The 24,174-nt window shown below is 39.9% G+C and overlaps 1 protein-coding gene across 1 annotated transcript in view; it reads left to right on the top strand.

Moving 5' to 3' along the window:
* Nucleotides 1-14,498, top strand: part of Tmem38b (transmembrane protein 38B) — a 48,226-nt gene extending 33,728 nt beyond the window's left edge. The window contains exons 5-6 of the mRNA XM_028873120.2: nucleotides 3,081-3,198; nucleotides 12,630-14,498. Coding sequence (XP_028728953.1) covers nucleotides 3,081-3,198; nucleotides 12,630-12,842 — 331 coding nt within the window. The 3' untranslated portion in view covers nucleotides 12,843-14,498. The remainder of the gene's footprint in view (nucleotides 1-3,080; nucleotides 3,199-12,629) is intronic.
* Nucleotides 14,499-24,174: the final 9,676 nt, after the last annotated feature.

Raw genomic sequence — 24,174 nt, 5'->3', positions numbered from 1 at the left:
TCTGGCCCCTGTGAGCACCAGGTACACAGTATATACATGCATGCAAAGCACCCATATACATAACAACAATGACAAAACCTACTTAATGTGCAACATGAACTTGTTCTCCTCATATGCAGATCCTAGCTTTCTGTATGTATGATGTGTAGGTATGAGCAGAGAGTAAGTCCTGAAACAAGGAAGAGGCCCAAGTAGGTTTGAGGAAGGAGTGGGGAGCTTGACAGGCCGGTCTCATAGGCTACAGTTGAAGTCCAGAGGACAGAGCCATGCTGTGTAAAATTAGAGCATGGAGCCTGCAGCTGTCGCCCTGGATCCAGTGGAACTCCATTTGCTGGATGTTTGAGATGTCTTGGTGCCAGGGATCTCTCCTTTCCCTTTGGAAGGGAATGTCTGTGACTGTAGCCAGCCTCTGTTCCACCACTGTGCTTTGGAAGGAGACATGATATAATTTTCCAGGGCGTCTCAATCTTCATAACAAATCTACTACTTTGATTTAAATCTCCCTTAAATCCTCTCCAGTGTCCTTTCCCAATTATCTACAAACTGCTTATTTTTTTAGAGTTATTCTTTAAGAAAACATAATCCAAAATGGTCAGTCAGTGTGTATGTCAAAGCCTTTTTCTTAGTGAGCTGCTTTAGTGTAGGAACCAAGTGGTTAGAACACCAAAAGAACAACAAGATAAATCAGATTCCACAGGGGTGGGGAGGGGGTGGGCCTCATGTGTATGTATATGTGTGTGTGTTTTGTAGACAAATTTCTAAACAATCTTATTAAGTAAGAAACACAGAGCCAAATACAGGGGTGAAAGCCGTAGAGATCAGAGAAAGTGATAGTCACCAGCCAAGGCTCATCATGTCACTGTAGCTCCCCAAGAGAACCTCTTCCTGTCTAACCTGCGCCTTTATTGCCCTGTTGTTCTGCCTTCTCATTGGCTCTTAGCTCAGCCACCTCACTTCCTCGTCACTGCCGGTCTGTACAGACCTCCAGGTCTCTATGGTTGGTACTGGGATTAAAGGCGTGTGTCACCACGCTTGGTTGTGTGTGTCCTTGAACACACAGAGCTCTGCCTGCCATGTGATCAGATTAAGGGTGTGTGCTATCACCCCCTGACTTTTGTGTATGGATGACTATCTATGTCCTCTGATCTCTGGGCAAACTTTATTTATTAATATACAAATAAAATATCACCACATTTTAGTACAAATAAAATATCACCACATGTGTTCACATGTGTGGGTGCATATGCATACTAGTGTATGTTTAGTATGTGGAATTCAGATGTTTTTAGTGATATGTCTCCACCTTGTGTGTTGAAGTGAGGTCTTTCATGAACATGGAGCTCACTGTTTCAGGCATTCTGGCTAGCCAGCCTGCCCCAGGGATTTCCCTGTCTGCCTCCTGCGCACTGGGATTGCTGGTGGCCTTTGTGGGTTCTAGGGATCCAGTGTGGCCTTCACACTGTACAGCAAGGGCCTCCTTACCCACTGCCATCTTCACAACCCCTCATTTGTCTTTTATACTTTTAAATGTTCAGTCTTGTGTACATTGTATAACATAGTTATACATATATAAACTAACAAGTACATTAATATTAATAATTGTCTTAAAATACTAAAAACTATAGGAATATACAATAAAAGTTGAGGAATCACTATTCTAAAACGTGATTGTTATTCATATTATTGTATGAAGTCTGGATCTTATACTGTTTAGAACCCAGTCCTTAGTTTATAATACTTTAGTAACCTTTAAATAATAAACTGGCTTATAAAAATATGTTTTCATGGTTGCAGTGTAGCATTCTCATAGTTTATAGTTTATCCGAGGTCTTTACTGAGATACATAAGTACATGATAAGTGTGTAAGATAAAAATACTGCTGTTGATTTGGTAGGGTAGCAGTATAGCAGTTTCATAATTTCGGCATTAATACTTAAGGTATTAGCAAAGAGTGACCTGCTGTGTTCAAGGTGATAAACTAGAGCTGGCTCACAGGGTCTCACTATGTAGCCTAGGCCAGCCTTGAACTCACAGATATCCACCTGCCTTGCCTCCCAAGAACTGGGATTAAAGGTGTGCCACCATGCCTAGCTTATACTGCTTTCTGAGAACGACTGTGTACATCTTACTCGCCATTCTCTACAGCAGCCTGAAATTGTCCAGTGGTAGCATTTATGCCATGGAACAGGAAAGGCTTTCTCCCACTTCTTTCATCTGTCTTGGGGGTTGTTTATCATGGCTGGTTTTTCAGGACTAATTCTAGATTTGCATGGTGGGGCATGAAACCTTCAAGTTCTTTAAAAAAAAATGTTAGATGGACAAATACGTTTCTGAAATACTGCACTATGGAAACATAATGGACATTCTGAAAAGGCTTGGGCCTGAACGGTTAGCTCAGTGGTGAAGAACTCTTAGTACTTGTCTTATTGCTGATCAAACACCGTGACCAAAGAAACTTGGGGAGGAAAGAGTTTATTTGGCTTACACTTCCACAATACTATACATCATCAAAGGAAGTCAGAACAGGCCTCAAATAGGACAGGAATGTGAAGGCAGAAGCTGATGCAGAGGCCATGGAGGTGAGCTGCTTACTGGCTTGCTTCCTCCTGGCTTGTTCAGCTTGGTTTCTTATAGAACCCAGGACCACCAGCCCCTGAATGGCACCACCCACATTGGGCTGGGCCCTCCCCTATCAATCACTAATTGAGAAAATGCCCTCTAGCTGGATCTTAAGGAGACATTTTCTCAGCTGAGTTTCCCTCCTTTCAGATAGCTCTAGCTTGTGTTGTTGACATAGAGCTAGCCAGCACAGTGCGCTCACACACACACACACACACACACACACACACACACACACACACACAGAATTGGTAAAAACAACCTCTTAATTCTTTGTGTTATGAGAAAAGGTTTTAAAGTTTATATAAAAGCATTTCTGAGACTTTAAAAATGTATTTACACAGCTCATTTTGTGTTAATCTGTTAATAGTCCATTCTTTCAGTTAATGTTTACAGAGCACTCTGAAAAAATTGTAGACAGAGTACATTTGTCACTGACTGAAAATGTTATTTCCTTTCAGCCCCTCCAAGGTGACGCTGTTGGGGTCAATCATCTTCACTTTCCAGCAGACCAAGCATCTGGCAGTGTCAAAGCATGATCTCATGTTCCTTTACACCTTCTTTCTCGTGACCATAAAGGTAAGAGGGTTCCAGGTGTCCACCAGTCAGCATTACAAATTCGGTGTAAGCCTTTCCCTTGGATGGGGTCCTTCAGATAAGCTAGTACCAACAACACTTGCTTTTTTTTTAATTATTGAATATAAAAAGATGAATTTAGGAGAGTTTGCTCCATGCATCAGAATTTTTAGGAGCCCTTCTGTGGTTCTTCATTTGTTGTTTGGAGATGTTTACGGATGGACAGAATAGGCAGGCGCTTTGTTGGGAGCTAGAGAGGAGTGGAGGGAGGGAGGAAATCAGGGGCTGTATAGACAGGCCTGCCTTGTTTGCAAAATTGGGGTCCAGTTTAAGTTGATAGCACTTTTTGTTTTTGTGAAAAGTCAGTATGTTCTTAAGTTTGGAGGTGGAGGAAGTCTCATGTAATTACAGTTATGCTTGCTCATTCTGGTTAAACATAGAAGAGCTAATTTTTTCCCACCTCTACCTATGGTTCTCTTCTTTCTTGAGAGAAATCTGTGAAATATCTTCCTTTTCCTCCTTTCCTTCCTTCATCTCTCCTCTGCAATTTCCTTTTCTTCTTTTTGCCCAGAACTCATTCATGTTCAGCCAGTTTCATTAAAGGAGAAATCACATACTTTCATAATTCTCTCAAATACTTTATGATTGATAAAGTCCAAGCCACAGAGAAACAAAATAATTGGGAAAGATTATCATCAGAGGAAAGCTCTTGAGCATTGTAGATACACAGACTTATGTTGAAATGGAGGCTCTGCAATTTTGAACAAGTCTGTGTTTCTTGAACTAAGTAGATTACATATGTCCCAAGGGATACGTGGCTTCCGGCATTGTCTATATAAAGTCATATTATAAGTGTGATGTATTTTCTACCATTAATTGATCTCAATGATAATTAATTTTAAACATGTTAAATGGAAATGTATCATTGGTTAAAATTCACATAGGCTTACATTTTTTTTATAATTGTTTATGTGTAAGGGTGTTTTGCCTGCATATATATATATTTGTGTACCATGCATGTGTCTGGTGTCCGGTGAGACCATAAAAGGATGTTAGACATTTGTGAGCTGCCATGTGGGGCTGGGAATTAAACCCAGGTCCTTTAGGAGAGCAGCCAGTGCTCTTAACTTCTGAGCCATCTCTCCAGCCCTCTGATGTAAGAAAGTTGTTAAGACTTTTGTCTGTTTTGAGCCATGTCAAATTTGTATCCCCGACTCCATCAGAGAATACTTGAAAGAACTTTGAGAAACGTATTACTTCTTGGCTGCTTTCTAGAAGAAGTTACAATAAAATAGTCACTGTGAAATAGAATAAAGAACTGACCAATAATGATTAAAACTGTAAAGAAGCTCAGAGTTTTTACATTAAGCCATGTGTGATGACCTTGGTAAGAGCAGTTTCAAAGGTTGGTAGAACTGTAAAATGATTTTTATTAATTGAGATAAATAAAAGGAAGTGAAGATGAGGAGTATAAAGGTTTTAAAGGAACTTGGGGGTGTGTAAACAGCATCCTGGGGGAGCAGTTTGGTAACAGCAGACCCTTGCAGACACACCTGTCCTGTGGCAGTTAACTCCACTGTAGGTACGGCCAGCAGCCATGTCCCAGGTGTGCAGACACCAGCTTTGTCCAGGTCACTTAAAAGTCCATGTAACAAAGGACTAATTAATGTGTATTTAAAAATACTTAGGAATGAGTACTTCTAGATTTTTTAGAAATCACCTTTATAGTAGTATAATTTATGTGTAATAAGGTCTATTTAGTTCAGGGAGTACTGCTCCCAGTGGTCTGCAGTTCCAGTCCCAGGTGACCTGTGCCCTCTGTCAGCCTCTGCAGGCACCAAGCACACACATGGTGCACAGACATGCATGCAGACAGAACACCTGCATGTGCAAATAAACTAAAATAAATACATTCAATTTTTAGAAAAGGTTATGGGTGCCTGACCAGTGGCTGCACACTGGAGTACATGGCCCTCCCTCTCCAGCACCCATTACTTTCATATAAATCCTCATCAGGTTGTTGGTTCAGTCTCTATGAGCTCCTGTGAGCCCAGGTTAGTTGATTCCCTGGGTTTTCTTGTGGTGCCCTTGACCCCTCTGGCTCCTACATTCCTTTCTCCCTTCTTCTGCAGAATTCCCTGAACTCTTCCTAATGTTTGTCTGTGGGCCTCTGCATCTGTTTCCATCAGCTGCTGGGTGAAGCCTCTCTAATGGTGATTGGACTAGGCACCAATTTATGAGTATAGCAGAATACCATTAGGAATCATTAATCATTTCACTGACTTTTTTTTTTTTTTTTTTTTTTTTGCCATTTGTGTTTGGCTCTTTCCTAGGTCTCTGGGCTATTCCACCTCTGGGTTCTGGCCCTCCAGGCAGTGTCAGGGATGAGCTCCCTCTCATGGTATGGGCCTCAAACTGGACCAGTCAGTGGTTTGACACTCCCACAATTTTGGGTCACCTTTACCCCAGAACATCTTGTCAGGACAGATTGTAGGTCAAAGATTTTGTGGCTGGGCTGGTGTCCCAGTCATTCCACTAGAAGTCTTGCCTGGTTACAGGAGACAGCCAGGTTCAGGCTCTATATCTCTCATTGCTAGGAGTCTTCGCTAGAGTCACACTCACAGATTCCTGGGAGTTTCTGTTGCATTAGGTTTCTAGCTCATCCCAGAGATGCCCCTGATTCTAGTTGTCTCTCCCAGTACTCTCTCCCTCCATCCTCCTCTGACCCGATCCTTCCTGTTTCCATCCCCATACCCCAACCCCATCCATACCTCTCTCCCTGTCTGCCTGTGATATCTATTCTATTTCCTCTTCACAGTGATGTTCATGAGCTCTCCTTGTTACTTAGCTTCTCTGGGTGGACCATAGCATGGTTATCTTTTTACTTTACAGCTAGTATCCACCTATAAGTGAGTACATACCATGTTTGTCTTTCTGAGTCTTGGTTACTTTACTCAGGATGATCTTTTCTAGTTCCATCCATTTGCCTGCAAATTTCCTGATGTTATTTTTTTTTAACAGCTGTGTAATACTCCATTGCATAAAAGTATCACATTTTCTTTATCCATTTTTCAGTTGAGGGACATCTAGGTTGTTTCCACATTCTTGTTATTATGAATAAAGCTGCTAGGAACATAGTTGAGTAAGTGTCATTGTGGTATGATTGGGCATTCCTTGAGTAATGTGCCCAAGAGTGGTATAGCTGGGTCTTGAAATAGATCAATTCCCATTTTTCTGAGAAACTGCCGTAATGATTTCCAAAGTGGCTGTACAAGTTTGCACTCCCACCAGCAATGGAAGGTGTTCCCCTTGCTCCACATCCTCTCCAACATAGGCTGTCACTTGTGTTTTTGCTCTTAGCCATTTTGAAAGGTGTAAGATGAAATCTTAGAATCATTTTAGATTTGCATTTTTTTTTTTTTTTTTTTTTTTTTTTTCGAGACAGGCTTTCTCTTGTAGCTTTCCTGAACTCAGTAGCCCAGCTGCCTCGAACTCACAGAGATCCGCTGCCTCTGCTCCGATGCTGGATTAAGGTGCGCCACCGCCGCTAATTTGCATTTCTTTGATGGCTAACGATGTTGAACATTTATTTAATGATTCTCAGCCATTTATGTTTCCTCTATTGAGAATTTTCTGTTTAGATATATACCCCATTTTTAATTGGATTATTTGGTTTGTTGATGTCTATTTTTTTTTGAGTTCTTTATATATTTTGGATATCAGTCCCTGTCAGATGTGGAGTTGGTGAAGATCTTTTCCCATTTTGTAGGCTGCCATTTTGTCTTATTGACAGTGTCCTTTGCCTTACAGAAGCTTTTCAGTTTCAGGAGATACCACTTATTAGTTGTTGATCTTAGTGCCTGCATGATTGGTGATCTGTTCAGGAAGTTATTCAAGCTATTCCCCACTTTCTCTTCTGTCAGGTTCAGTGTATCTGGTTTTATGTTGAGGTCTTTGATCTACTTGGACTTGTGTTTTGTGCAGGGTGATAGACTTGGATCTATTTGCAGTCTTCTATATGTTGATATCCAGTTATGCTAGCACCATTTGTTGAAGCTGCTTTCTTTTTTCCATTGTATAATTTTGGCTTCTTTATAAAAAATCAAGTGTCCATTAGTGTGTGGATTTACTTCTGGGTCTTCAATTTGATTCCATTGATCCACTTGTCTGTGTTTATGCTAATACCATGTGGCTTTTATTACTTTAGCCCTGTAGTAGTGCTTAAAATCAAGGACAATGATATCTCTGGAATTTTTTTTTATTGTACAGGATTGTTTTTGCTATGCTGTTTTTTTCCATATGAAGTTGTGTATTTGCAGTGAATCTGTAGATTGCTTTTAGTAAGACTGCCATTTTTACTATGTCAATCCTATCTGTCCATGAGCATGGGAGATCATTCCATCTTCTGATATCTTCTCCAATTTCTTTCTTTAAAAGCTCTTGACTTCCTTGTAGACGTGCTTGACTCAAGAGATCGTCTCTTGATGTATTAAAGGTGCGAACGGCTAATGAAGTTCTTATCATATAGGTATTTCATTTGCTTGGTTAGAGTTACACCAAAGTATTTTATATTATCTGTGGCTATTGTGAAGGATGTTGTTTCCGTGATTTCTTTCTCAGCTCATTTATTGTTTGTATATAGGAGGGCTACTGATGCTTTTTGAGTTAATTTTATATCCAGACACTTTGCTGAAGGTGTTTTTCAGCTGTAGGATTTCCTGGCAGAATTTTTGGGGTCATTTATGTATACTATCATATCATCTGCAAATAAAGATATTTTGACTTCTTCCTTTCCAATTTGTATTCTTTTGATCCCCTTCAGTTGTCTTATTGCTCTAGCTAGAACTTTGAGTACTATATTGAATAGATAAGGAGAGAGTGGACAGCCTTGTCTTGTCCCTGATTTTAGTGGAATTGCTTTAAGTTTCTCTACATTTAATTTGATGATGGCTATTGGTTTGCTGTAAATTGCCTTTATTATGTTAACTATGTCCCTTGTATTCCTGATTTCTCCAATACTTTTATCATGAAGGGGTGTTGGATTTTGTCAAAGGCTTTTTCAGCATCTAATGAGATGATCATGTGTTTTTTTTTTCTTTCTTTTAGTTTCTTTATATTATGGATTACATTGACAGATTTTTGTATGTTGAACCATCCCTGCATCTCTGGGATGAAGCCCACTTGGTCATGGTGGATGATATTTTTGATGTGTTCTTGAATTCAGTTTGCAAGTTTTTTTTTCTTCTTCTGTCAATGTTTATGAGAGAAATTGGTCTGTAATTCTCTTTCTTTGTTGAGTCTTTGTGTGGTTTTAGGTATTAGGGTGACTGGCCTCATGAAATGAATTTGGTAATGTTCCTTCTATTTCTATTTTGTGGGAATAATTTGGGGAGTATTGGTGTTATCTCTTCTTTCAAAGTCTGGTAGATTTCTGTACTAAAACCATCTGGCCCTGGGCTTTTTTTGGTTGGGAGACTTTTAATGACTGCTTCTATTTCCTTGGGAGTTATAGGTCTATTTAAATTGTTTATTTGGTCTTGATTTAGCTATGGTAAGTGGTATCTATTGAGAAAATTGTTCATTTCTTTTATATTTTCCAATTTTGTGAAGTACAAGTTTTTGAAGTATGACCTAATGAGTCTTTGGATTTTCTTAGTGTCTGTTGTTATGTCCCCCTTTTTGTTTCTGATTTTGTTAATTTGGATATTCTCTCTCTGCCTTTTAGTTAGTTTGGATAAAGGTTTGTCTACTTGCTGATTTCCTGAAAGAATCTACTCTTTGTCTCACTGATGTTTTGTAATGTTCTCTGTGTTTCTATTTTATTGATTTCAGCCCTGAGTTTGATTATTTCCTTCCTTCTATTCCTCCTAGGTGAGTTTGCTTCTATTTTTTTTAGAGTTTTCAGTTGTACTGTTAAGTCCCTAGCATGAGATCTTTCCAAATTTTTTTATGAAGGCATCAAGTGCTATGAACATTCCTTTAGCACCATTTTCATAGTGTCCCATAAGTTTGGGTTTGTTGTGCATTCATTTTCATTGAATTCCTAGAAACTTTAATTTCTTTATTTCTTCCTTGACCCAGTGGCAACTCAGTAGAGAGTTGTTCAGTTTCCATGAGTTTGTAGGCTTTCTGTTGTTGTTGAAATCTAGCGTTAATCGATGGTGGTCTGATAGGATACAGGGGGTTATTCCAATTCTCTTGTGTCTGTTAAGACTTGCTTTGTGACCAAGTATATTGTGAGTTTTGGAGAAGGTTCCATGAGGTGCTAAGAAGAAAATATATTCTGTTGTGTTTAGGTGAAATGTTCTGTAGACATCTGCTAGGTCCATTTGAGTCTTAACATCTGTTAGTTCCCTTATTTCTCTGTTAAGTTTGTGTCTGGGTGACCTGTCTATTGGTGAGAGTGGGGTGTTGAAGTCTCCCACTATTAATGTGTGGAGTTTAATGTGTGATTTAATCTATAATGGTGTTTCTTTTACAAATGCCCTTGCATATGAGGCATAGATGTTCAGAATTGAGATGTCATCTTGGTGGATTTTTCCTTTAATGCATTTGAAATGTCCTTCCCATCTCTTTTGATTAATTTTTGTTTGAAGTCTATTTTGTTAGATATTAGGATAGCTATACCAGCATGCTTCTTAGGTCCATTTGATTGGAAAATCTTTTTCCTACCCTTTACTCTCAGGTTATGTTTGTCTTTGATGTTGAGGTGTGTTTCTAGTATGCAGCAGAAGGATGGATCCTGTTTTTACATCCATTCTGTTAGCCTGTGTCTTTTTTTTTTTATTGGTGAATTGAGTCCATTGATATTGAGAGATATTAATGACCAGTGATTATTAATTCTGCTATTTTGTTGTGGTGGTGGTTTTTGTGTGTGTGTGTGTGTGTGTGTGTGTGTGTGTGTGTGTGTGTTTCCCTTCTTGGGATTTTGCTGGTATGAGATTATCTATTGTCTGTGTTTTTATAGCTGTAGTTAACTTCCTTGGGTTGGCATTTTCCTTCTAGTACCTTCTGTAGGACTGGATTTGTGGGCCCATGATAAGGATATCATTTTAAAGTTGACTTTGTCATGAAATATCGTGTTTTCTCCATCTTAATGTGATTGGAAGTTTATAATCTTTTATCTATATTTTGTAGTACAGCTAGCTGTGTGGGCAGGCATCCATGGTCTCTTAGAGTTTGTAAGACATCTATCCAAGTTCTTCCAGCTTTTAGAGTCTCAGTTAAGAAGTTGAATATAATTTTAATAGGTCTGCCTTTATATGATACTTGATCTTTTTCCTTTGCAGCCTTTAATATTCTTCCTTTGTTCTGTATGTTTAGTTTTGATTATTATGTGATGTGGGGATTTGCTTTTCTGAGACAATGTGTTTGGTGTTCTGTAAGCTTCTTTTATCTTTATAGGCATGTCCTTCTTTAGGTTAGGGAAATTTTCTTCTATGATTTTGTTGAATATATTTTATGTGTTTTAAAGCTGGGATTCTTCTTCTATTCCTGTTATTCTTGGGTTTGATCTTTTCATAGTGTCCCAGATTTTCTGGATATTTTGTGTGAGGAGTTTCTTAGATTCTCTTCCATATTTTGTGTTCTTCTGGTGATGCTTGTGTCTGTAGTTCCTATTCCCTTACCCAGATTTTCCTTTTCCAAAATTTTCCCAGTTTGTGTTTTCTTTATTGCTTCTATTTCTGTTTTCAGGTCTTGGATAGTTTCTTTCACATGTTTGTTTTTTTCTTGGCTTTCTTGGCATTCTTTAAGGGATTTATTGATTTCCTTCAATTTTTTAGTTTTCTTTTCCTTGATTTCTTTAAGGGACTTTTTCATTTCCTCAGGACTGCTATCATCTTGTGCTTGTGCTGCATTGGAATATTCAGGTCTTGCTTTTGTAAGATAGCTAGGCTCTGGTGGTGCCGTATTGCCCTGGCTATTGCTGATTCTATTCTTACACTGGAGTTTAGGCTTCTGGGTTTCGGGTGATTAGGTGTAGGTCCTGATTTCTGAATTTGTTTTTGTTGGATGGGTGTTTTGTTCCTTGGTTTCTGTTTCCTCTTTGGTCTTCTAGTCGTTGTGGCCTGGATCTGGTGGCCTGTGTGACCTCTGATCTAGTAGGGAGTCTCTGTACAAGGTGGGAATTGGCCTTCTGGAGGTTAGCTTGGCCTTTGGTGCAGCAGAGGGGTCTCTGTTCTTCTGACAGGTGTGGCCTACAGCAGGAGTCACCTGGGTTTGGGCAAGGCCTGGCCTTGACAATGGCAGTGAGGAGGGAGGGACAGAGAGTGGAATGAGTTTTGGGGAGCAGAATCTAGGGAGTGGGGCAGTCAAGGGGGCAGGCAGGCCACCCACGCCTGTTGTTCTCATTGGTGTGGCCTGCACCTGAGCAGGGAGGAGTCCTCACCTGTCTGTTCTTGAGATGCACATAAACTCTTTTTGTAACTTCCCAGCCGCTAGATTATGTCACATATGAGACTTTATTCTTTGTGTCATTTATCCCAAGAAAGTGGATTGTGTAGGGGACTATTTTAGGAATGCAATTCCAAAAGTTTCTAGTTTGATTCCTTTCTGTGATCTGGAAGAACTGACTGTTAGTCTTAGGGCTTTAAAACTATGTTGGATACCAGAGAGTTCTCCCAGTAGATACATTTTGGGGCCAGTCTAATTTCTCAGTCACATCTGGGCATTTCTGGGCTGTGTGATTTGCTAGGTAAAGAATTGAAAGCACTCTTTGGTCCACATTCTGATGTCTTCATTCTGCATACAATTAATTCCAACGGAAAAGATGGGTGGGGAGAAGCCATCTGCAGTTTCTGTTAGGGAAATAGTCTGCAACCATGGACAATAGTGTGTGGTTAAGTAGTGACTGAACCCAAAATCTGTATTGCACCCTGTTTACCACTTAACTATCCTTTTAATTTGGGACAAATTAACTACCTGTCAGAGCTGTGCGTGACTCTGCTCCTCTCTGTGGTGAAGGCAGCAGTAATTGTTGCATTAAACTGAAAGTGGAGATGAGTATAAAGTATTTACCACAGTTCTGACCCAAGCCAGATGTATAGTAATGACAGCTGTATTGGCTGCTGATATAGACTGTATATTATATCTCATTTCTTTTGACTTCTTTTTCTGTCTGTCTATCTACCCATTCACCTCCCTCCCTCCCTCCCTCTCTCCTCTCTCCTCTCCTCATTCCTCTCTTCCTCTCTCCTCCTCCCTCCATTCCTCTCTTCCTCTCTCCCTCCCTCCTTCCATTCCTCTCTTCCTCTCTCCCTCCCTCCTTCCTCCCTTTCTTTCTTTTTATAGCAATGCCATACTTCATTTGATGTACAAGGTACATCAAAATGTACCTGGTATTACTTTTGACTCCCTTTGCCCATTATTAATTTTTCTGTCTCAGTTTTGAGAAACAGAACGTGTTTGTACTGAAATTCAAAATTTTTTCCTAGGTAACTATGATGGTGACAAAGGATTCCACTGTGACTCTTGCTCCCTTTGAGGATACCTTGAGCCGGATGCTGTTTGGCTGGCAGCAGCAGTTTTCAATGAGTGAAAAGCAAATGGAATCAAAACCGTCTTCCAATGGTACTACCTCATCAGCATCCAAGCCCACCATAGAGGATCTGGATGATGCTAAGAGGCTTGCCAAGAAAGAAGACTGACGATTTTGCCTGAGCTTAGGAGGCAAAAGGGGAAGAGTTACTTATCTGAGTTAGAGTGTGGTCGTGTTTCTACGTAAATGACGTGATGTAGGCTTATCTGGGAGGATGGGGAGACAGGAAGGAAGAGATGCTTTGCTTCAGGTACACCGCTCTGTCGATAGTAACTCTTGGGGTCACGAGTGTATCATGTGAATTTATTTTTCTGGTGTAAGAGATTCTCATAATTATTTGAATAGTTTTATATAGATAAAACGATACTTTTTTAAATGGTAGAAAACTTTTGTTCACTTGTTACTACAAAATTCTAAGGCTTTCACACTTATAAAATTCAGTATTTTTTTCACTTTTTGAATGATTCTAATTGTGTTTTAATTCTGTAGAATTAAACTTTTACTTTATATTTCCAGTACAATTCCTGTATATAGAGGACAGTTCCTATTTAAATTTGAACATGGAGAACTTTTCCTAACTAATTTTTAACTGAAAATAAATCGATAGTGTATATTTGGTGTATACATTTGTTTTTATATATCTTACTCACATTAAAAATACCTGAAATTTAATTTATTTTAAAGTATTATTTTTCAGTGAGACCACACTGTTAATTTGAGTCTCAGTTTGAAGTTTTTTCATACTCTTGTTTTAAGAACTACTTTCTCCTCAGGAAAGCAGGGTTACAATTTGTGTATATCTTTTTCTTTTTGCAACAACAGTCTCACTCTGTAGCCTAGACTGGCCTCAATCTCCTCCTACCTCGGCCCCCCAAGTGCTGGGATTATGAACACAGGCCACCATGCCAGGCCAGGGTGTCAAATGTCGTATGTTCCTCCTGACTCAGTTGGTCTGAATATGCATGTCTCAGTGACTTCAACAAAAAGTATTGTCATGGCTGACAATGTCTCCTGCCCCTCTCTTCTGTGACCACTGCTTCGGGTGTTCACTTGACTGTCTGTTGTGGGTTTGCACATGGTGTTTTTGTTGAATCGACATGGACACGTATTGCTAGTTTTATCTTCAGTGAAAGCCACTTTCATGTGAACATGCTCAGCTCCCATGAGAACTGCCTGTGCACATTTGATTTCAACCACAGAACCTAACCTCACATGCTAGACTACTTGAATGAAGTAATACAACATGAAATCTGGTTTCTCATCGACAAAATAAAAAGAAAACAAGAAAATGTATTATATGATAGATTTATTTGCTTTATTTGGTGTTAAAGTCCTGTTATAACATTACAGTTCTGTGGTCTGACTTTTTATACCAAGAATAGGAACCTGTCACCTATATTCGGTATTTCTGATTGGCTAAGAAACACTTAAATGATATTCAAGATGTAAAGTTTTCCTTTTTAATTTTTAACAAATATGCACATTAGCAGGCTCTATACTTTTACTTGCTTAAGAAAAAGATTTTGGGTGGGGCACTTTTGATAACCTTGGTATTAGAAAATGTTTATTTTTAATATTGTGACAGAAAGCATGGAATTGAATTCTGCATTATATATTTGATAATCTGTAGTCAGGAACTTTGCAAAATGAACATGTTATTATTGGTCGGTTCTGAAGTTTAAATTTAGCTGTAGTTAAACAGTAAGAATCTTGTTTTACATTTGTGTTAAAAAAACAAATTCATTAAAATAGTACTTTCGCACTAGAGGAGTATTCCTTGTTTTTCTTTTGTATTGTTTTGAGGAAGGAGTTCAGAGTCCTGTGTTGCTTTGACTCTATGATACACTTAGTGACCACAGTCTGAAGGGGACCTTCCTGCCAACTTCATCAGGCTATGCAAATATCCTAGATCCCTCAATTCTTAGCTGTACTGGACAATGTGGATTAGGCTTGAAACTTCCCACCTGGAATCTGCTCAGGTGACTATTGGAGACCAGCTCCTTACTCCTTAACTACCAAGAAGCATGGCTGTGGTTCATAGGCCCACATCACACAGCCCAGTCAGAGGTGACCCCAAATGATGGCAGGACCTGGTAGGCCTTAAAAAATAAAAAGTAGAGAGGAGATAGGAAAGTCAAGAACATGGGCTCCAGACTGCTGTGTAACACGAATTTTAAAAGGTCTTATTAATTAAAAAAAAAAAACAAAAAACAAAAAACAAAACAAAAAAACAAAACAAAAAACCTGGGCCAGGTATTGGGGTGAAAGATTAAAGATCAGAGAAACAGAACAAGCTGGCCACATTCTTACTCAGGCATGGCGGCACACACCTTTAATCCCAGCACTAGGAAGGAAGGAAGATGGCAGGGCACGGAAAGGTATACAAGGCGTGAGGAAACAGGACGTCTCTCTCAGGAGGCTGAGGATTTTGTAGAGATAAGAACATGGCTGGCTCCAGGTTGTTTTGTTGGTTTGTTTTTTGTTTTATTAATAAGACCTTTTAAAATTCGTGTTACAATGCTGTGATCCAGCCGCTAGCAGAATGTGCCTAAATCGTTCCAAACTGAGCCGCCGGATTCTTTATTCATCCTTGCTGACAGAGTTTCCAGTAAGGGAGAGACCAGGTTCGTGGGGTAGATGGATTTCAGTGGAGCTCTGACCAGTGTCTTTCCAGTGGGCATAACCTGAAAAGAGGTGAGAGAAATGAAGCGGAGAGACACTTGTGTGTGTAGTTTTTGTCTGTTTCAGCACAGCCACCTTTTTAATTAAATTATACTTTATGAAAAAATAAAGGAAAAATAATCCACTTCAAGTCACAAGTTGATTGCAATTGAGAGGAATGTTGGAAACTGAATCATGTATTTAAAAACGTTTGGGGAAGAGGAGGCAGAAGTGTAAGAGCCGGAGGTGATGGACGACACCAAGGAAACTGTCTTCCAGACAGAACAGGACAGAAGCACATAGGAATCCAGAGACTGGGAGCTTGCATGCAGGGGGCCTGCACGGGTCTAAGCCACGCTCTAGCGCTTGGGGGGGGGGGGGGGGAATAGACACAAGACTCCATCACTACCTCAGGCTATCTCCGTTTGGCAACCACTTGCAAAAGAAAACTTAGTGTTTGCCCATGGAGTCTCACCGGATATAGAAATCACATTAAGGGCAGGCCCCAGGCCAAGGGTAGATGGCCAACACAAACTCAATGGTATTTTGGGAGATTTGTCTCATATTGCCTTGTTTGGTCATTTTCTTACCTTACTGGTATTTTGCTTGTTGATTATGGTTTCTGATTTTGTGTTTTTAAGGGGTGTGTGTGTGTGTGTGTGTGTGTGTGTGTGTGTGTGAGTGTTTCTTGTGCTTTTTCTTTTTTCCCTTTTTTCCCTTTTTTATGCCTATTTGTTTTCTAGAGACAGAAGACAGGTTGGAAGAATTTTGTAATATAGGAAGGGAAGGGAAACTGATCAGAATTTATTATGTGAAAAAACTTACTTTCAATAAAAAATAAAAATGCTCTCCTTCCCCCAACACAAAGCCCTGTACAGTGTTTGCCCCAGGTATAAGTCACATTTTGGGCATGTTTGTTTGCTCATTTAGCAAATATGAATTGCCAGGTTAGGATAAGACTCCTAGATTCTGAAGATACAGAGCACAAGGAAAACACCTAGAGGAAGGAAACGTGTGTTTCCGTGGGGAAAAGATAATGAATGGATATTAAGCAGGATTTAGAAAGCGACAGTGTCTGTTAAAAATAAAATTGTTAGAACTGCTTTATAACAGATCTGAGGGTACCACAGAGCAGGGCAAGCAGTCATACTGTTTCTTCAGTAACTTGATTTACTGAATTTATTTTTCTTAATAAGACAATTCCACTGTGCCATTTAAAATAACTGATGCTTTTTTTTTTTAAAAAAAAAGTAAATATTTACTAGTCCAGGCTGGCCCGGAAATTGGGATGTAATGCAGCCTGTCCGTAACTCCAGATCTTCCCGTCCTTGTCTCCAGTGCACTGCAGTTGCAGGCATGTGCAACTGTGCTCAGCTAATATACTTTATTCTTACTGTCCATTTTTAAAACCAAGTTTGCATACAATAAAATGCACAATTTGTAAGTGTAGCCATAAGTTTTGTCCAGTCCTGCAGAATCTCTCTCACCTGCCAGCCCCTACAGCTACTTGGACCCAAATAAACACACAGAGGCTTATATTATTTATGAACTGTATGGCCATTAGATCAAGCTTATTACTGACTAGCTCTTTCACTTAAATTAACCCATAATTCTTATATATGTTTAGCCATGTGGTTTGGTACCTTTTTTCAGTTTTGCCTTCACATCTTGCTTCCTCTGTGTCTGGCTGGTGACTCCTGACTCAGCCTTTCTCTTCCCAGAATTCTCCTCATCTGCTCACCCTGCCTATACTTCCTGCCTGGCTACTGGTCAATCAGCGTTTTTTTTAAACCAGTATACAAGGGCATTATCCACAGCATTTCCTCTTTTCAGTCTAATCAAAAAGGAAGGTTTTAACTTTAACATAGTAAAATTACATAGAGCCAAACAGTTATCAAGCAAGAATTACAGTTACACTACCTAGTCTATTTGTATTTGGCAAAATTAAAATATTTTATCATCTACCCTATATTTGTGAGTCTATTCATATCTAATTTATCTTTTATCATATCCAAGGAAGATTATAACTATCTAGTCTTCAACTACATCAAAGACCTCAGAAGTATATAATATTACCTAAGTAAACAGGAAGAACATTGTAAGCAACTTCCAAAAATCTAGAATGACAGAGACAGCTCTGCAATGTTGGGGCAGTCACTTCTCTCTGTGTCCTGTAGAATGTCTGGCAGTTTCTTCTGTGAAGCAGGAACCTAAAGGACCATCTCTCCTTGCAAAGTTCAGTGGTTGCCTTCCTATGGGTCTTGCATGTCCATTTGATATAACATTTTGTCAAGTAGTCCAAGCAAGAACGGTTTCTTGACCAAATGGCTATTTTTGCCAAGAAAAAGATAAACTCCATATGGAGTGTCTTCAACACCCATATTTCTGAAGTAAATCAGTGCTGCCAGGAGCAGATGTGTCTCATTGTCCAGAAAGTCTAAGTTTTTAAAACATTTTAAATGCCATATTCTGTAGGTCTTTGAAGTGTTTGAAGATTACCTACATAGCTGAATTATATCTATGTATACCTAGAAAACTTAACATGACTACAAGTTTGATTATCATAGATGATTAACTATTAATCTGTATTTCTCAACTATACACTACAATCTTAAATGAGTTGCACAAACAAAATACTTTAAACAAGAGTAGAAATATACATACAGTATAACAAAATTAACTTTAAATTTGTATCAATAAATCAAAATCTATAGCAATTTAAAACAACTTGCTCTTTAAAAGTAGTTTCAACAATCCACCCTTTTATCCTATCATATCTATATCCTATATTTCCATATCATGTAAGTGCCCATACACAGTGGCGTTTCTCCTTGAATTGTGCATGTGTTCATGTGGAGGGTAGAAGTCAGCATTGGGTGCCCATACACGGTGGGGTTTCTCCCTGAGTTGTGCATGTGTTCATGTGGAGGGTAGGTCAGTGTTGGGTGTCTTCCTCGGTTGTGTTCTACCTTACTAATTTTAAGCTACATTTTTTTCAGTGTGAGTGCCATGGCATGAGTAGAGAGCTCAGAGCACAACTTCCAGGACTCTGTTCTCTCCTACCATGTCTGTGACCAGGAGTTAACTCAGGTTCAGCCTTGGCAGTAAGTGCCTTTACCCCTGAGCTGACCCACTGCCCTAGTGATCGAGTCTCTCACTTAACCTGGACCTCATGATGGGACTACACTGTCCAGTAAGCTCCAGGGCTTCTGTGACCCCTATACAGACATTGCAGCTCTTTACATAGGTGTTGGGGATCCAAACTTGGGTTCTTGCAGCAAACACTGTACCAGCTGAGCCATCTCCCCAGCCTCATAAACTGAGTTTAGAAAAATGCCGATGGCTATGTACTCCTAATCAGAAAATGAATATTACAAGGACCCCAGAGAATTAATATCTGGTTAATGCCACCCTCCACCGGACATAACATGAATAAAATGTGCTAGGTTCCCTTTCATGTAGATTTCTTAGAAACAATGTGTGTTTTTTTTGGATACTTGTACCTTGTGTCTTTCAGTAGTTCATTCCTTTTTAGTTTCATAGTGTTCTGTATGGTGGTACAGTCATCCTACTGATGTACATTGGGGCTGTTTCTAACAGGATGCTTTAAATAATTATGAACATTTTTGCATAACTCTTGTTAAATATTATTTTCTTTTTAGTAAATAATTAGGAGGAGGTTTGGTGGGTCATGTTTGGTTTTATTAAAACAACTTGCTGCATGTTTTTCCAAAGTGTTTGCACCATTGAATGCTCCACAACAGTGTCTGGGTGTTCTAGTTGATTTGTGCCCTTAGCAAGGATCGGTGTTGTCAACATCTTAATGTTATCCATTTTCAGTGGATGCTTGTCGGGGTTTGGGGCTTTCCTTGCCCCGATGATGAATGTTGTGGGACACTTAGTGTGTGTTGACCCCCTGACTGCCTTCCTCCCAGTTATCTGTTCAGATCACTGCCCATATAAATCAGAACTTTCTTCCTATTAACTTGTAGAAATTCATTCTATATCTCAGGTTAATCCTGTATATACTGTCTTTCTGGTCTGTGACCTAACCTATTTATATTTACATATGTTCATGAACAGATCTTTCTTTCTTCCTTTCTTCCTTCCTTTCTTTCTTTTTGTCTTTTTTCTCTCTTTCTGTCTTTCTCCCTCCTTCCTTCCTTCCTCCCTCCTCCCTCCCTCCCTCTCTCTCCTGTAGATGAATTTCTAAATGGTCTTATTAAATAAAAAACACAGAGCCAAATATAGGGGTGAACGCCTTAGATCAGGGAAATAGGGAAAGCCACTGGCCAACCTTACCTCACCAACTCTGCAGTTTCCAAAAGCGCATTACTTCCTGTCTACCCACACCTTTATTGCCTTGCTGTTTCTGCCCTCTCATTGGTGATCTTAGCCCAGCTACCTCACTTCCTCTTCCTACATAGCTCTGTCACTCTCTGTCTGTCTGTACAGACCTCCAGGTCTCTATGGTTGATACTAGGATTAAAGGCATTGTGTCACCACGCTTGGCTCTGTTGTGGCCTTGAACACACAGAGACCCTGCCTGCTAAGTGATCTGACTAAGGGCCTGTGCTGCCTGACTTCTTGTTTACTTAAAATGGCTTGCTATTTCCTCTGATCTCCAGGCAAACTTTATTAAAGCACAAATAAAATATCACCACACTTTCCCTCCCTTCCTCCCTCCCTCCCTCCCTCCCTCCCTCTCTCTTTCTGATAGGGTTTCTTTGTGTAGCTCTGGCTGTCCTGGAACTCACTCTGTAGAGCAGGCTGGCCTCAAACTCAGAGATCCTCCTGCCTCTGCCTCCTGTGTGCTGGGATTAAAGGTGTGTGCCCAGATCCAGATTTTATATCTATATATATATCTATATATATATATATATAGATAGATATATATATATATATATGTTGTTGTTGTTGTTTTTTTGTTTTTCGAGACAGGGTTTCTCTTGTGTAGCTTTGCGCCTTTCCTGGGACTCACTCGGTAGTCCAGGCTGGCCTCGAACTCACAGAGATCCACCTGGCTCTGCCTCCCGAGTGCTGGGATTAAAGGCATGCGCCACCACCGCCCGGCCAGATTTTATATTTTTAAAGACAACTAATTTCTTAGCATTTTCTTTTCATTGTAATTGCTCTTTCTGACTCATGTCATGAAGCCACATGCCAATCTGAAGAACCCCAAATAACAGTCTCTAGAGCAGTGGTTCTCAACTTGTGGGTCATGACCCCTGTGCGGTTCATATGTCAATTATCCTGCACATCAGATGTTTACATTACAATTCATAACAGTAACAAAATTACAGTTATGAGGTAGCAATGAAATAATTTTATGACTGGGGGTCACCACAATGTGAGGAACTGTATTAAAGTTCGCGGTGTTGGGAAGATTGAGAACCACTGTTCTAGAGAAACAGTAACGATAAGCACTTTATGTTGCTATGTGTGGCAGGGATTCTGTTCCTCAGGAAGTCCCTGGTTCTCACTGTTGCCTCTGCACACTTCTTGTAAGTTGCCACTGCTCCTGTTTGTGCTGTGGATCACAAGACGGGGAATTCAAGGGCTCTGTCTTAGAAATCCCTCCCACTTGTGGGAGTTTTCTCACTTTTTCTTAATCTCTTGTTTCTCCTCCAGTTCTCATTTTTCTAGAAATCTCACATACACATAAAAATACTGTCTATATTTTCCTGGTGACTAGTGGAACTGGAATGCTTCAGTAGATTTGTCAGCAACTTTGGTTGCACAAATATAATCTAGTCTACTGGCTTGTGTTTCCATGCACAAGTGTTTATGAACTTGTACACTTCATTTTAAGGTAGTTAATGTAGCAGTATTCCTTTTATGATTAAAAATTTTTGGTCTTAATTAAGAAGTCTTTCCAGGATAGGGAGATGGCTTGGTGAATACGAGCTCTTGCAAATATCATCACAGCATTCAGATAAAGATAAGGGTGTGTGTGTGTGTGTGTGTGTGTGTGTGTGTGTGTGTGTGTGTGTGTACACACGAGCGTTTCTAGGTTCATGCTGGGAGGTATACATGATGGGAGCATTCATGGAGGCCGAAGGAGGATGCCTGGCTGCCGTATCCCTCCAGCTTGAGAATGAGTCACTCATTGTATCTGAAGCTAGGCAGGAAGCAGCAAGCTCCAGTGACAGTCTGTCACCACCCCCAACCCCTTACAGCACTGGTGTGACAGGCATGTGTAGCCATTCCTGGCCTTTTACGTAGGTGCTGGAATCAGAATGTGGTTGGTTTTACTCCCAGAACATTTGTATCAAGTCCTGATTGACCAGTGGGCACGTCTTGCCAAAGACACACTGGTTGTTACTGTAGTCACAGGCTTCCGAGCTGGTTAAACTGTTGGAAACTTTCCCCTCCAGCATCCTACAGTAGTTAATGTAGCAGTATTCCTTTTATGATTAAAATGTTTTGGTTTTATTTAAGAAGTCTTTCCAGGATAGGGAGATGGCTTGGTGGTCATCTTGGATGGCTTAACTATAGTAGTATGAAGGCTAGCCAGCAGGAAGGAAGCTCCCTGGTCACTACCAACTTGATTTCATGTCCCAGGACCAAAGTGTGTTGTGGCTTCAGCAAGAGGGTCTGGCCATCAAAGTCTGGTGGGAAAGCAAGAGCAATGGCACTAGCCTGTATTGTTTTGGGGAGTCTCTGGCACAACTCTGGCCAACTGCTAGGTGGGGAGGTATCCCATGCTGGGTGTTTTATTGTCAATTTATATCTTCTGGGATGAGCATAATTCTTGTTAGTGTAATTCCGATTAAACTCATCTATATGTGTATGAGTCTCAAACACCTCTAGGGTTGATTAACCCCCCCAAGCCCCCTTCCTTGCTTCACCCTCCCATTCCTCTCCCCATGTAAACGCCCTTCCTTCCCATTATCTCTCCCCTTCATATCACTTGTAGAACAAAGTTTTTAAAATTGTGGTGAGGCTCAGTTTATTTTTCCTTAGATTGTGTGTATTTTGGGTATTTTGTTGAGCAACTTTCTTTAACCCCAAATCATGAGCTCTTTCACTTCTACCTCCTTCTGAAGAAGAGTGTCACAGTTCTAGCTCCTGTATTTCAGCGTTTGATACACTGAGTTACGTCTTACTGCACCATGAAGGAAGGTTAGGAATGGAGTTTTAGAATGTTCTGATTTATAATTACATTGTTTACAAGTAAAGCTTCGTCTCTTCCTTTTTATGTGCTTCATATATTTGTCTTGACTCACTGAAGCAGAGTAGACCAGAACCTCTAGTGAGAATCTGAGTGTAAGTTGTGAATGATAGCTGTTTCACCTTAGTTTGAATGCTGTTGTTTTTTGGCTGGGCAGTGACCATGGCGGGTAAGAATGCCCTGAGGAATATTACACAAAGTGAACTTGTAAATGTCATCCAGTTAACTCTTCTTTAATTTCTTGCTTGCTATCTTCTTTAATTTATTGTTTGCCAAGTAAACTTTGAATAGCAATTTATTCCTTCTATACAGATGCCTCAAGGAAGAAAGCGAACTAGTCGAGCCAATTTGCATAGTGTCAATTGTAATCATCATAATTTAAATTTTTAATTGGTAAACTTGCTGACTGGTTTTATCAAGCATCTCGGTTTGTGTGAGGCTGACTGTAAATGGATTCAGTCAGATTTATAGGCCTGTAAGGCTGAGAGGCATGCTTAGGACCATGATAAATTAATCATCCTAACACCACCTGTGAGGCCCACTGGGAACTAGGCCAGCCAGTCTCTCCTGGAAGCACTCTCTCCTGTGTGCGCATTTTCTGCAAAACTTCAGAAAATCCACTGTGATGATGTCTCCATCATCGGAGACTGCAGAACTCACTGTTTTATGTCGTTGTTTCTCCATACTTGCCCGTTTTAGGAAATCAGTGTGTTTAGAGGAGCGAAGAGATTCATATTTTCATAAACTTCTTGGGTGATATTTTTCATTGGGTAACTTTAGGAATCATGGTAATTCCAGGTTCACTTATCTCTCCTACCGAAATGTTTTATCTTTGTGACAGTGTCTCCAGGATCTGCTGACCTCAATTATGTTTTATACAATTTGCTTACATTTTCACTCTTTGTGCTGTGAGGTTGCATAGATTTAACAAATGTGTAATGTTGTGTGTCTGCCATTACAATATCCTACAAAATAGTTTTTCTATCGCACCTCCTTCCCAAACTTCTGAGCTTCACTTATTCAACTCCCTTTGACCCTGAATTCCTGATGTCCTCTAGGCCCTTCTTATATCCTTGCTAGGATTTTGGCTTTTCCTGTGGTTGGAACTGTCATACGTAGCTTTTCTTGGCTGGCTTCTTTCATGTAGGCAATACTTGTTTCACATTAATCTGTGCCTTTTTGTGGTTGTAATGTCTTATTTTATCTCTCAATACTGTTGTACTGTTTAGATATACCACAGCTGGTATACCCATTCACCTCTTGAAAGACATTTTGGTTGATCATGAATACAACTGCCATAGATGTTTATGTGTAGGTTTTTATATTGGGTGCACATTTCCAGGTCCATTGGGTGAATACCTGCTAACTGCTGTAATATATGACAAGATTAATGTGAGAAACTGCCAAGCAGTCTTCTAAAGTGCCCTTAACTATTTTTATAAACCATCAGTGTTGTGGGAATTTATTCTGTTCACTCAATGACCTTTGGGCTATCTGGCCCAATGGGCATGGCCCTTTCTAGGTACGTGACTGGTTAAAACTGAGGAGGGGGGCTGGAGAGATGGCTCAGAGATTAAGAGCACTGACTGCCCTTCCAGAGGTCCTA

This window comes from Peromyscus leucopus, chromosome 2 (assembly GCF_004664715.2).
Source record: "Peromyscus leucopus breed LL Stock chromosome 2, UCI_PerLeu_2.1, whole genome shotgun sequence".
NCBI lineage: Eukaryota > Metazoa > Chordata > Mammalia > Rodentia > Cricetidae > Peromyscus > Peromyscus leucopus.
This window is presented reverse-complemented; position numbering and strand designations above follow the sequence as displayed.